We start from the raw sequence: 15065 nt of genomic DNA on the forward strand, positions 1-15065 counted from the left end.
ATTCATTTTTTTTTTATTGTAACGCAGTTAAGGTATGAATAACGCGCGTAGCGGGTTATTTAACAGTGTGCACCACATTTTTTATGTTATTTCGAATAGACAGAAAAAATATTACAGTTATTTCTTATAATTTAGTCCTAAATTCCACATTAAACCGTAGAAAACCATGAAAAAACATTGATGACATCACGGTCACATGACGGAATTATGTCTATGGGCTCATAACAAAATAACGTCAGCCAATCAGAAGATGCGTTACATCCAAAATCAAATTATTTAGACATAAATATATGTTCCTTACCAATGGACGTAAATTTATCAGCAACCAATGTATCAATCAATCATTCAATAAATCATGAGACATACTCTTTAGAGCAGTTTAAATAAACGACTTTAATAATTAAAAATATCAAAACAAAGTTAATCAGTAGAAATAAGGTTTTAGTGCAAGCTAAGTTATAGTGACATCGTAGTTGATGAATGAAAAATTATATCCCTAACAAATTGTAAATTACCGCGAACAATGATAAGCAATTGCTCAATATGCTTTCGGAACATGTTCATATAAAACTTTTTGTATAAAGTTAATATATTTTATTTTTACAACGGGTAAGAAAGTAATAAAGCTTGATTTTATAACTTTGATATTGCATATGCCATCAAAAATTATGGTCTTTATATATACAATGCGTTTCAGATCTAATATTTTTACAACCTAAAAATCTTTTTTTTTTCTTGCTCGACTTATTCAGTAAAAGATTCGTTTTTTATTTATTACAGCACGATGTCATGGTGAGTATCTGTTCTTTCTAGATAATCTTGTGTAACAATTCAGTATTAGTTCGTTACTATATACATTTGTTCTAGTACATCAACAAATATTATAGATATAACTGGTTTATACGATCTTTTTGAAAAAGTGTTTGATCTTATACTCAAAGGTCGTATTTGCCCTTTCCGTTAGAGAAACCCATTCATTTAAAGTCAATGTATTAACAATCTCTCTGGTTGAAGAGGAAAGGCTGTTTCTTTTGTTATAAAATATGATTTTATACACTTGATGTATACTTAGAAGTCATTAATATCAATTTTACTAAGATCCAATTTGTTTTGAAAAAATGGCTCAGATCTAGTGATCACACATTGGTTTCCTTTTTTAAAATCTGTTCGTTTGTATTGTAGGTATATAAAAAATATGTTCAACAGTCTTGCTCTTTTATATAAACTAGTATGTTACTTCAAAGTTTGAAATTCTTACAAATATTTAAAACACGAGCAAAGTTGTTTCATTTTCTTTAAAACTATCATATTCATTCAGTCAGGAGTTAGACAGGGATGTAGTTTTTCTTTTTTATATATATAAATGATCAACGTGACCATTTCAACTCTTCAGGTCTAGTCAAACTGAAAAGTCAGTCTATTATCCATAAATTATATGCAGATGACATAGTTTTGATATCTCAATCTGTAGAAGTTAAGTCAGTGTAGATATTACGTATATGTCACTTTATTCTATATATAACTTCTTATCGATATTTCAAGTGCAGATTGACATATTAGCTAAACAAAAACTAGGCATGCAGCAATATTGTAATATATCTAAGCGATTATTTCTTCTGTATGTAACTTAATTCCATAGAACTGATATTTAATTATTTAATATTTTCTCTTTTGTACAAAAAGAAAATTGTTTTGATAAAACAGGAATATTGTCAATATCTTGAATTTTCTAAATACAGTGACACTATAACAAAATGTTTTATAGTTCTGGATTTGGAATACAATAGTATCTATTTTTTATTCCTACGAAAAATTAAACCTTAGGACTACTTTTGATTTGCAATATGAATCGCTGTACTATCTTGTCTGTTTAATTACCGAGGTGTTTTGCTGATAAATGATAACACTTCTATGTAAGTTATTAACATATATTTTCAAATGATATGTTTTAGCCTTTATGTGTTACTCCTGCAACGGTGTGGCTTCACCTGTTGATTGTGAACGTGCAATTAATTGTCCAGCAGACGAGGTATTATCTTAAACATAACATCTTTACATAAACATGATATCATTTGCACCTATAAAAAATGAATTACAGCCCGGGTGAATAACTTTAATATGAAGTTTGTTTCTAAAATATGTATATGTCAAATTACCAAAAACAAGGATCGTGTTTATACATCAACGTCCTGACTGTGAAAAGGAAATCCTCACAGATAAAAAAAAAAATGCATTCATAAAAAATAAAATATAAAAAAAATGTAGTTTCAAAAAATTGAAATATTCAAGCTGTTATAACATAATATATGTTGGATTTCAACACGTGACAACAGGTCTATATTTAAATTAATATACGAATAATTAATATATTTTCGTGATTTCTAAAAGTGAAAGGTAAAGAGAGGCGAAGATACTAAAGGGATAATCAAACTTATAAATCGAAAATGTACTGGCAATGCAAAGGCCAAAAACAAAAAATCTACCAAAAGACAATCAATAGTCCACCTAAATCAGAGCAACATGAACCCCAACAAAACTGGAATTATTTCAAGTGCTTTGGAAGGATAAACGGACCATGTTCCACATGTGGCACCGTCTCATTACTCATGCAAGTAAAAACCCGGTAAAAGCCTACTTCGGTAGGTGACATGCATTGAAAAGAGGAAGACGGGATGTAACGACTGTTGAAACATATCTGTCGTCATCTGTGAAAAAAAAAGTCCGCAGCGGTAAAAAAAACTAGTGATGGCGTCTGTATTATTTTCTAATTGGGAATTTTAACATTACTACATGTAACTTTTGGTTTAAAACCTTCCGTATTGTCAGTAACTTTGTATCAGTAAAATCTTGAGAGGACATGTAAGCTCTTTCATTTTTAATCATATGTAGAGAAATCCACGATCAATTGTCGGGGGGATACGAATAAGAAGTAAGTTTAATTTGATAAAAAAATCAATTCATCATTCCGAAACTCATAAGGACACCCTCATTACTTATTTGATCTTCATGGTATATTCAAATTACTTTGATTCAAGGTATAATTCATTTGTCATAGGTAGTCTCAATTCCGACCTCCTTTTCTCTTTTCCATCCAGAATGCCATAACGGTGGATTCGACTTGTGAAGAAGAAACTGCTTACTTATTAAGAACATAAGTTCATTCCAAGTTTTTGATGTTGTTGCTGATGCTCAATCATGTTTTTATTCGTTAGATTTTTCATTGCCCCTTTTGCAATCTACTGGATATATATATATATTAACACTCAGTTATTTTTGTCATTTGTCGTATTCAAATACAATTTGGACATTGATATAGATGGGTATAGATCAATGAATGAAAAAACATACTTAATATTTTCTTTTACAGCATTGTTTTACAGACAAGTATCTAAACGCCAATGGTCATATGTTGTATAATCTAGGATGTAAATCCGACAGGGTATGTACATTACTTATCACATCTATACTAATAAACGAGAAGACCTAATTTTGTGTGTCGCTTCTCTTCTTTCCACAATAAATTAATCAACACGCCTCTGTGTCCTAAAGATACAGTGCATAGTTGCATTTGTCATCCATTCATATGACTATTCAGATTGAGTTATTTTGGGAGAAAACCGAGAAAAAAGGCATCCGGATATTGTCCCGTCATTGGACAAAATTTCAAGTCAGATTAGACTTCCGGTTTGCATTTTTCTGTATACTTTGAACGAATAAAGTGTATTTTCAGAATTCCATCTGCTATCATTTTCAAGTTTACTATCCACGGCTGTCACAGAGTTTATTAAGGGTCTGTTTACTATATCTATGACCACCATGGATCGATTAGAAAACTTAGAATTGAAAGCAAATACACTTTATTTATAAAGTAATGAACTCGGTAATGAATGTTCATAATATACAGATAAGCGCTTAAATTATTCATGTGAACTTTTGATACCTTTTTATAAAATTCTCCAGTCATTAAATCTTTTACAAAATCCATTGATTCCAAAAAAAAAAAGAAGATGTGGTATTATTGCCATGTTGACAACTATCCACAAAATACCAAATTGACACAGAAATTAACAACTATAGGTCACCGTACGGCCTTCAACAACGAGCAACGCCCACACCGCATACTCAGCTTTAAAAGGCCCCGAAATAACAATGTAAAACAATTCAAACGAGAAAACTAGCGGCCAGATTTATGTTAAAAAAATGAACGAAAAACAAGTATGTAACACATTAACCATCGACAACCACTGAATTACAGGCTCTTTACTTAAAAATGTTCATAACATACTAAATGTATGTTCATATTGAAATTGATAGAAAACCAAAAATTTGGAATTTTGGAAATAAAGGAGGAGGGATAAAAAAAAAACATTTTCTTGTCCCCAATAACCTATGACTGATGATACTTTTGCTGAATTCTCCAGTCATTCAATATTTTACAAAATTCTTCCAACAACACTTTACATACTTTAAACTACGCTCTGAATGCCCGCGATTTCGCGGGTGTGTTCTAGTGATATATTAAACGATGAATATCACAGGGTAGGTTCTTAACAATAAAATGTAACACATAGAATGTAAATATTACAGATAATCTATATAAATTAAAAAATGTACATTTGACAAACTGGCAGGACAGGTACAACTATACCACATTGATTTATGAAATTCGAACAGCGGTATACTACTGTTGCCTATATTGTACAATATTTTTTAATATCAGCTATAATTCCAATAGTGAAGATACTAATACTCAAGTGATAACATGAAAAATGTTTGGCTTAAAATCTAACAGGGTTAAATGGTCAAATTGAAAATCTATGCTGTCAATCTGACATGAAACATGAAATATGCTTCTTACGTAATAATAAAGATGTTTGATCTAATTTTGCCAAATTACACCATAGCATTAGTTTCGTAACATAATGAAACGGTATTCTTTATGTTTTTTACTTTGTGATTTTTGGGATGAAAAAGAGTCATAGAGTCTATATCTATACTCCTTATTTGTCTAAAATAAAATGAAAGTTATAAAATTCATTTTTCCCTGGGACATTAAATGTATAGCAGGAAGAAGGAAGATAAAATCTTTTAGAAAGTCAAAGAGCACGGACAAATACAAAATACAAAAAAAGAAAAGAAAAGAAAAGTGCCCACTATAGCTAGAGGCAGAATAAAATTATAGTTTTTGAATAGATTTGCAAAAGATAATGCATTAATGATATTTCATGTCAGCATAGAAGTATTGAAATAGTTTCTTACTGAAAATAACCAGGAACTTGGACCAGTAATTATGAGGTTTAATAATCTAGTACATCGAACTTTATGACCATGCAGGAAGTAAAGGATAGACTGATATATCAACTTGTTACGTAATGCATTGCATTTAAACTGTAGACTCTAAGCCTGAAAATGTGGTAACAAAATTGATCATATATATAAATAATCTCATTTAAACATTTAAAAAGAAAGGTGTATATCTGACTAGGTACATTGATATCACATATAAAATCTCGGATATGCTTTCAGAAGGGCAGTTACATGCATATGATCCCATGTAACACTAAGTTTTAAGTTCAACAAAGCAAGTACATAAATTTGCGTTGAAATCATAAAAATTAAGGTATATCTATGTATTGATTGTCCAAACAGCCGACACGGTACGTGAATATAAGGTTTTTAGTTATCATCTGAAAGATTTTGTAAAATTTGTGAAACAACTTTCTGTTACCTACATTTGATTTTTTTCAAAGGTTCCATTTGCGTTAAAAAAATGGAACTGAATCATGCTTATTAGTATGTAATAAAAAAAAACGTGTATGCTCTAATGTTGTTAAATAAAGGCAACAGTAGTATACCGCTGTTCGTAAATTACACTTTAACACTATTTTCATAACATAATGAAAAGGTATTATATATGTTTTTTCTTTGTAGTTTTAGAAACGAAAAAGAGCCATAGAGTCTATATGTATTCTCCTTTTTTGTCTAAAATCAAATAAAAGTAATAAAATTCAGTTTTAACTGGTAGCAGGAAGTCGGAAGCTAAAATTTATTAGAAAGTTGAAGAGCACTGAAAAAACAAAATTCAAAAAAATTAAAGAATGATGCCATCTATACCTAAAGGTAGAATAAACTTATAGATTTGCAAAAAATAATGCATTAATGATACTTAATGTCAACACAGGAGTGTTGACTTAATTCCTAGCTGAAAATAGCCAGGAATTCGGACCATTAATGATGAGGTTGCATAGTATAGTATATCGAACTATATATGATCATGAAGGAAGTAAAGGATAAACCGATATATTAACTTGTTAGTGTAAAACATAGCTTAAATCTTTTGTAGATATGCAAGCTTCTATCAACTTTGGGTGGAAAGCGTGACCTGGAAGAAGTACTTGGAGTAAAAGATAAGAGAAGTGTCATACATCTGTGTACAAAATGTTGTGACAAAGGGTACTGTAATAATGCTCTATGTACAGATTCAACAAGTAAGTCTTCATAAAAGATACGTTTAAAGCGGACATTTGTGCGCAGGGAAAAATGAGTCAAAAAGAATATTGGGTAAAATTCATTATATTTTGGATCTAAAAAAAATATATCAAAAGGAGATAAAGTGTGATTCCAAACGTGACAACTGTCCAAAATATAAAGCTTTCATCACTTGAACAATTAAAATTGTCAAATCCTGACTGTATAGTAGCTTATAACAGACCGCGGTAATACAAAATGTGAAATAATTGAAATATCAAGATGTGAAAAAATTTAAATGATGAAATGTGAAACAATTTAAATGATGAAATGTGAAACAATTTAAATGATGAAATGTGAAACAATTTAAATGATGAAATGTGAAACAATTTAAAAAAAAATAAGAAACAATTTAAAAGATGAAATGGAAAAAATTCAAAAGACAAAACCAACGAAAAAAGAAACGAGAGAAGAGCAGTGCTCAACCTATGACAACCACTTTAGTATAGGCTCCTGAAATAATTCAAACGGAAACTGAATAATATCCATGCAATTTACAAAAAACAAACATGACAAAATTAACCAGAATCAACCAAGGGATTACAGGTACATATATAATGTAACAGGGTTTACATTTTTTGTGAAAGCTAACCCCTCCGTTAACAGCCGGTGTAAGCACGCAACAAATGAACACACTTTAAAAATTCAGTTTGGTAGTGTTCAACTTACCAGATTGTTTCTTTACACAAATACTAATAACCAAGACAAAATACACAAAGTAACTATCTAAGAGTATTTGTGAAAAGGGTAACTTTCATTCCATGTTTTGTCATTTTCAATTTTACTTGTTGACACAAGAATAAAATGCATATCACTAAATAGGGAGAGTAAACTATAAAGAGAGTTTCGCTTACAATTTACAAACAAATCTGTCGAGTAATTAACGTTCAGTCTATTACTCGATTAGGTTTGTTATAGCAAAATAATTGTTAAAATTTGAAGAAAACAAAAATCTATATTCATGATATTCATGATCCCTTCGGTTACAACTTGGGGATGAAAGCTGGGTTATATTTCGTTTCTCTTGGATGTTTTGTTTACTTTTATTTATCAATGTATTTACTAATATTGCTAGATCGTAAAACCGTGTTAAAAAATGCTTTGAATAAAATGAGTATGTAATTTGGATTCACAAATAAGAGAAATTTCTTTAAGTTTAAAAGATGTTTTTCCCATTATACTGCATTTCTGTGCAGCAACATATCAAAATAAATTGTATGCCTATCTATTTGTGTTTCCGCGGTGAATGATGCCTGTTTACAGAATTTAAGATATAACCTCTTGTTGTATTCTATGAAAAAGAACAATAACAGGTGAAAACATTTCCTATGCAAACTATCATTAACGGAACATCTTGTAATATGTCTTTTACCAATACACACCTTTAGTTTGTCAATATATTAAGTGACCATTGTCCAATTAATTAATTCCAAAAAGTAAATCTGTGAGAATTTCATTTATATATCACACTCTAAAGATTACAATTGCAAATACACTTATGCAATTCGCCGTTTCAGAATCTAATGCATTCTGGGTAATATTTTCAAAAGTGTACACCAAAGCGTGGTGATTGGTTTAAATTGTCCCAATCAATTAAAATTCAGCCAATGACGTGACGTTATTTTCATTTTGGGGTACGAACAATGAAATTACCCATAGTGCTTTAGATTCTGAAACGGCCTATTTGAAAAGCACGAAATAACGTTAAAAGAACATATAATTACCGGTGTTTTAACACCCACCCATGATTAATGTTGAGGCATTTTCTGTTATTTATAAATATATACTTGGGGTGAATAAACTCATTATAGATACCAGGTTTAGATTTAGTTCGCCAGACCCGTTTTTCGTTCCAAAGACTCAATCAGTCTCGAATAAAAGAAGCAAAAGAAGTCGAAGATCATTGTGGACTCAAAATTCCGAAATGTTTTGCCAAATACAGCTATGTGAATCTATTCATGGTGTAGACAATTTTTAGTATTTCGCTTTTCTTCCAACTTTAATCTTTTAATTTATAAAAATAATCATATCAAAGATAATTCATGTCAGCACAAAACACAGAAGTGCTGACTATTGGACTGGTGGTACCCTCGGGGAGAAATCTTTTCAATAATTGCCATATGTCACTGATTACATTTAATTAACAAAAGGCTGAATTATGTCATTAATCTTTATATGATATTAAATTTCAGCTCCAGCACCAAATATGCAGTGTTATAAATGTGACGATATCGAAGATCTAGCAGCATGTGAAACCCTGGTGGCATGTCCGGAATATAATGTAGGAGTCAATCATATTAGCTCTTAATAATTAAGATTTATCGCCCAATTGTCTTCGGTCGTCATCAGATTTGTCATAAAAATATGTTATTCTTGTGCTGCATTCTTCTTTTCATCAGAGTGTTATTCTTAATTACTAAGTGAAGGCTGAATAAAGTTCCATTTTGAAGTATTTGCTTACTATTTTTTCTTTCATTACTTTTTTTTAATAATCTTTTTTGTTGATACTCCTTCATTGTTTCTGTATGTCTCTATGTTGATTTCAATTATTAAGTAGTATATCCGACTTATTTGTAATATACATACATAAGTTCTTGGTAACATTATCTAAAAATATCTTCAGTTACAATTATTGTCTTTGTGGCTGGTTATTTATGTTTCTTTACAAGTATTCTATAATGAGGCTACATGGCAAGTTATAACTACGTTTTGTCTGTCATAGTCTGGTATTTGTCGATATCTGCCTTTTTATGTGTGGTTTCCTCTTAATCTTCAATATCTGATGAGATGTGCTACTTTGATTTGCATTGATAACATGCTCGAATAATGAGACGGAAAACAACTAGAGTGGGCCCATATCAGATACTTGTAATAAACAAACAATATCAATCAGCATACACGTCTTGAGTATATTTTGAGGAACATGTTCTTGACAATAAATATTTATTGTCACCTTCTTGTAATGATTTATTGTTATACAGAGAGATAGGTCAACTGTCAAATATTAAAGCACATCTAACACTTTTCTCTTTAATTCAGGAATGCTTCGCCGATATCTTCTATAACGATAGAGGAGATATCCGTCATAAACTTGGGTGTCGAGAAAAACAGGTAAAGCATGATAAAAACATACTAGTATTCATTTGTTATTTACTTACTTTTTTACTTGTTTTCATTGGTTTTCATTTCTTGAAAATATCTATGTCAATTAAAAAACAATAACTGTAGTGAAGACAGGAATTTAGTTTTTTCTGTTATTTCGATTGTTTTGTAATAAATTCAAAATCAACAGGAAGATAAATAATTTCATTGGTCGTAACCCAAATGAAAATAACGTCAAGTCATTGGTAGTATTTCCAATGTTAAGGACGTTGTCAGCCAATAAGAACGTTCTTGTTTACGCTTTTGCAAATAATACCGAAGATGAAAACGAAGTTAAAATGGATAAACTGCTGTCATCTATGTCTATCTATCGGCAATTTGTACATATTCCCTTTGATCTTACTTTCATATATTTTTAAGATCATGATCAGGACTTGATACTCGAAAATATTAGGCCATACCGTCAAGTAGGGGTGTCGCGTGCTCAATTCCATCAGCGCCAGTTTCTCAATGAAATGCACGCGACGTCATTCAAACAACTATCCCAACGTTTTGTACGCATAAAAGTGGTTTTACTAACTGTTTCATTCTAACTCATATTCTCAATAAAAAAAAAACTGCAGTTTTGACAAATTGTCGATAAAAAGTATAATGGCATTTCATTTTCTTTTAGTGACTTCATTAGCTCGTATATCAGCTTTCCCTAGCGGGTTGACTTAATATTCTTGTTGATAAAGTCAGTATTAAAAACAAAAATGCCGTTAATCTATATACATCTCAGGTGGTTGCTAAAGGCATATATTTTACTTAAATATGTGAAGAATATCAATAATATTGCAATATCTTTATTTTTCCAGAGATGTCGGCAATTTTTAGCTTTGGGGGCCCATGTTCCACATGGAAAACGTCAAGGATTTGCACAGTTATGTGGTGGTTGTTGTGATAGCCCATTCTGTAACATTAAGGGATGTGAATCAATTGGTAAGTTTAATAATCAATGAGGTTGTGGAGGGTATCGTTTTAAACTTGGAGATATTTTTATAAATAGATGCAAATGTGATATACTGTTGTAAATATGAAACAACAGCAAATGAATAAACTCATCATAGATACCAGGACTAAATTTAGTATATACGCCAGACGCGCGTTTCGTCTACAAAAGACTCATCAGTGACGCCCGAATCCAAAAAAGTTAAAAAGGCAAAATAAAGTATAAAGTTGAAGAGCATTGAGGACCAAAATTCCTAAAAGTTTTGCCAAATTCAGCTAAGGTAATACGAATCACTGGACATTAGTTGTGGTCTTGTTGCTCAATCTTTGTATTGTTGTGTTTTGTGGACAGTTGTTTTTCTTGGCTGTTGTATTTATTGATCTTTGTATCTATGACGAGTTTATTTAGTCCAGCTTTCTACATATGCGAAATAATTGTTTATACACAAGCAATTTCGTAGTGCTAAAGGTTTTTTTTTTAATTATAAAAGAAAAGTAAAAATTTGATTGAGATAATCAAGAATCTATTGAATATCTATGAATATCTAGTGGTATAAAATAATATAATACTTGCAGTAAAGAGTTTCTGAAATGTATATATAGTAAATATAATTACCTGTCAAAAGATATGATATAACATTATACATGCCAAAGTTTCTAAGTCTTTAATTTCAGGAATTGCTATCATTGACATCTGTACACTGTTCTGAAACTTTTCTATTCAAGTTTTCATATGTTACAATAATTTAATATTGGATGTTATGCGATTTATGATTGGCTGACAGTGTTCTGTTTATCAGCTCATAGACATAATTTTGACATTTGTCTGTGACGTCATCAACGTTTTTTTAATGATTTACGCCGGTTTAAAATGGAATTTAGAATTAAATTAAAAGGAATGACTGTCATAATTTGTCTGTCTATTCGAAATAACATAAAAAATATTGTGTGCACACTTCAAAATAACCAACTACGTGCGTTATTCATTGTGCACTACATTTTTGAAGTAATTTCTCCATAGACAGAAAAGATATAACAGGCATTCTTTAATTGTACAATTTTTTTGAATTGTCAGACTTTTTTCATCAAATTTGGGACATTTAGATATGATTAATTGGCATGTATAATGTTATATCATATCTTTTGACAGGTAATTATATTTACTATATCTAAAATTTAGAAATATCCTCCCTACTGAATGGGTCGAATATCTGTTTTAGTGATAGAATTTGTTCTCTATTGGTCAGAAAGAACTTCACGTGTTTCGATGATTATACATCCTTGGTTTTCAAATATTTGTTGTTGAACATTGCTGATTGGGGGGATCCAGAGACCCGCTCTGAAAGCATTGACTTTGTAAAGTGTTATTTTCAGGTTTCGAATTTGGAATATAAAAGAAATAAACTAAATTTAGATAAGAAAGATAAAACATTGTATACATAAATTCTAAAAATGTATAGAGTTGTTGATTATCGTTCTACCTATTCAAGACGAACAATATCTATTTTAATGTCCTTCAATTAAAATGGATACTTATTTGATTACATTTATACCTTTTTCTGAACTTTTGTTAATAAGTTTTTTTAATTTTTATAATACGTTACGTTTTTATTTTTCAAATATTTTAGCCTCGAGCTTCGCTGAATAGACTGTTTTTGTCGAAATTCGCAATTGGTGCAAATAGTACCGTTCATGTTATTATAAGGCTATTTATAAAGAAGAACATAATTAAAACAACAATAAATATGATATTAGTGAAACAGACATGCTCTTTACTATGGGAAAGCTCATTAAAATTCATATGTTAATGCTTAAAGGAGGTTAATTAACGAGTTTGAAATCCTATATTTTCGCTTAAATCTGTTACCTTTAGTTCCGTACATCCGCAATCATTAACGTCTCTGGTCGATGTTATTGACAATCATCGCATCTAATTATTGAGGGTCTTAATGGTGTTAACAAAATCGAAAATATGGGACCAACACAAAAAAAAAGAAAAAACCTTTGAATAGAATTAACGAGATGATAAGATATAAAAAAAATTGATATAAGGAGTATTAACATTTAAAGAATAGAGAAATGACATGTCAAATAAAAGATTATAGATTTAAATGACACCCAATCCAGACAATCAATTTTATAATAAACGGCAAATGTTATATCAGTAGGACTTCTGTATTTCTTTTACGTAATTAAAAGATACAACGCATTATGTTTTTTATTTATTTTTCTTTACAAAGTTCATGTTAAAGTATGACAATTATATGGCAGTATCATATATATCACAAAAGTTGTTGTCTGATTGATGATAGGGAAGTATCATTTCTAAAATTGTATTAAAATGTTGAGTAAATACGTGGGAATCTATTGGTCTCAGATGATTCTTTAATTCGATTCCGATCCGTATGTGGGAGAAGAACAATCAGAACTAATGAAAATAATTAAGTATTTTTGTTGAATGTCATTTATAACTTCTGCATGTTAAACTGGGGTAATACATATTAATATAAAATCATTAAACTAATTGAAAGGGGCATTTAGCTCATTAAAATTTATTAAGACCAATATTCCTTCAATTTGAATAGGTTAAACTATCAATGTAAAAGAGTTTTTATATTCATGAGAATCAGCTGTAACCTAACATTTTATCATGCCTTTTATATGAAAATATTCAGAGGGACATGTGCGTTGTTCGTTTTACTTGAAGAAACTGTTGAATTGTATATGTTGACCTAACTTAGCAATATTAATAGATTATCGTTTGTCATCTCAAAGAGATTGATTTCCTCACTTGAGCCGGTACGGCGAAAGTGAGAAAATCAATCAAGTTGAGATGACCAATGATAATCTGTTTATCGCTATTTAACCAGTGACGACATTGTTTAAATCATCGACAACGGGACGTGTGCCCTTAGTTTCTGACGAACTTTTTATATCACTCTATTGTGCTGAGACAGGAAATGATCAGTCAGTAAGATTAAAGGAAAATTTCGTAAAATAGCAATATAACATCATTATCAAAGAAACTTTAAAAAAAAGTGCTGTTGATCTGTCAAAATAATTATCAAAAGTACCAGGATTATAATTTTATACGTCAGACGCGCGTTTCGTCTACATCAGACTCATCAGTGACGCTCAGATCAAAATAGTTAAAAAAAAAAGCCAAATAAATACAAAGTTGAAGAGCATTGAGGACCCAAAATTCCAAAAAGTTGTGCCAAATACGGCTAAGGTAATCTACTCCTGGGGTAAGAAAATCCTTAGTTTTTCGAAAAATTCAAAATTTTGTATACAGAAAATTAATAAAAATGACCATATAATTGATATTCATGTCAACACCGAAGTGCTGACTACTGGGTTGGTGATACCCTCGGGGACGAAACGTCCACCAGCAGTGGCATCGACCCAGTGGTGTAAATAGTTATCAAAAGTACCAGGATTATAATTTTATACGCCAGACTCGCGTTTCGTCTACATAAGACTCATCAGTGACGCTCAGATCAAATAAATACAAAGTTGAAGAGCATTGAGGAACCAAAATTCCAAAAAGTTGTGCAAAATACGGCTAAGGTAATCTACTCCTGGGGTAAGAAAATCCTTAGTTTTTCGAAAAATTCAAAGTTTTGTAAACAGAAAATTAATAAAAATGACCATATAATTGATATTCATGTCAACACCGAAGTGCTGACTACTGGGTTGGTGATACCCTCGGGGACGAAAGCCTTATACTTTATTTGCTAAGTTTTGTTTTAGTAATTTGCCAAAAGATTGCTTACGCACTCATTGAAATTTTCCCTGGACATAAAATATCTTATACGTGATGACGGAGAATAGGAATTAGAAAAATATACAATAATCAATAAAAACTCGAAAAAAAGTAAAACATCTACATTTTGAATGGAAGTTAGAATTGCTCTTGCTTCATTTTTAGCTCACCTGGCCCGGAGGGCCAAGTGAGCTTTTCTCATCACTTGGCGTCCGTCGTCCGTCGTCGTCGTCCGTCGTCGTCGTAGTCCGTCGTTGTCGTCGTCCGTCGTTAGCTTTAACAAAAAAACTACTGGGCCAAATCAAACTAAACTTGGCCACAATCATCATTGGGGTATATAGTTTAAAAAATGTGTGGCGTGCCCCGGCCAACCAACCAAGATGGGCGCCATGGCTAAAATTAGAAAATAGGGGTAAAATGTAGATTTTGGCTTATAACTCTGAAATCAAAGCATTTAGAGCAAATCTGACATGGGGGTAAATTTGTTTATCAGGTTAAGACCTACCTGTACTGAAATTGTCAGACGAATTGGACAACCGGTTGTTGGGTTGCTGCCCCTGAATTGGCAATTTTAAGGAACTTATACCGTTTCTCTGGCTATTATCTTGGATATTGTTATAGATAGAGATAAACTGCAAACAGCAATAATGTTCAGTAAAGTAAGATCTACAAATCAGTT

The 15065-nt window shown here is 31.0% G+C and overlaps 1 protein-coding gene across 1 annotated transcript in view; it reads left to right on the top strand.

Moving 5' to 3' along the window:
- Positions 1-15065, top strand: part of LOC139510804 (uncharacterized) — a 46288-nt gene that overhangs the window by 30141 nt on the left and 1082 nt on the right. The window contains exons 3-9 of the mRNA XM_071297334.1: positions 781-792; positions 1953-2029; positions 3368-3439; positions 6344-6488; positions 8721-8809; positions 9568-9639; positions 10488-10611. Coding sequence (XP_071153435.1) covers positions 781-792; positions 1953-2029; positions 3368-3439; positions 6344-6488; positions 8721-8809; positions 9568-9639; positions 10488-10611 — 591 coding nt within the window. The remainder of the gene's footprint in view (positions 1-780; positions 793-1952; positions 2030-3367; positions 3440-6343; positions 6489-8720; positions 8810-9567; positions 9640-10487; positions 10612-15065) is intronic.

This window comes from Mytilus edulis, chromosome 2 (genome assembly GCF_963676685.1).
Source record: "Mytilus edulis chromosome 2, xbMytEdul2.2, whole genome shotgun sequence".
Classification (NCBI taxonomy): domain Eukaryota; kingdom Metazoa; phylum Mollusca; class Bivalvia; order Mytilida; family Mytilidae; genus Mytilus; species Mytilus edulis.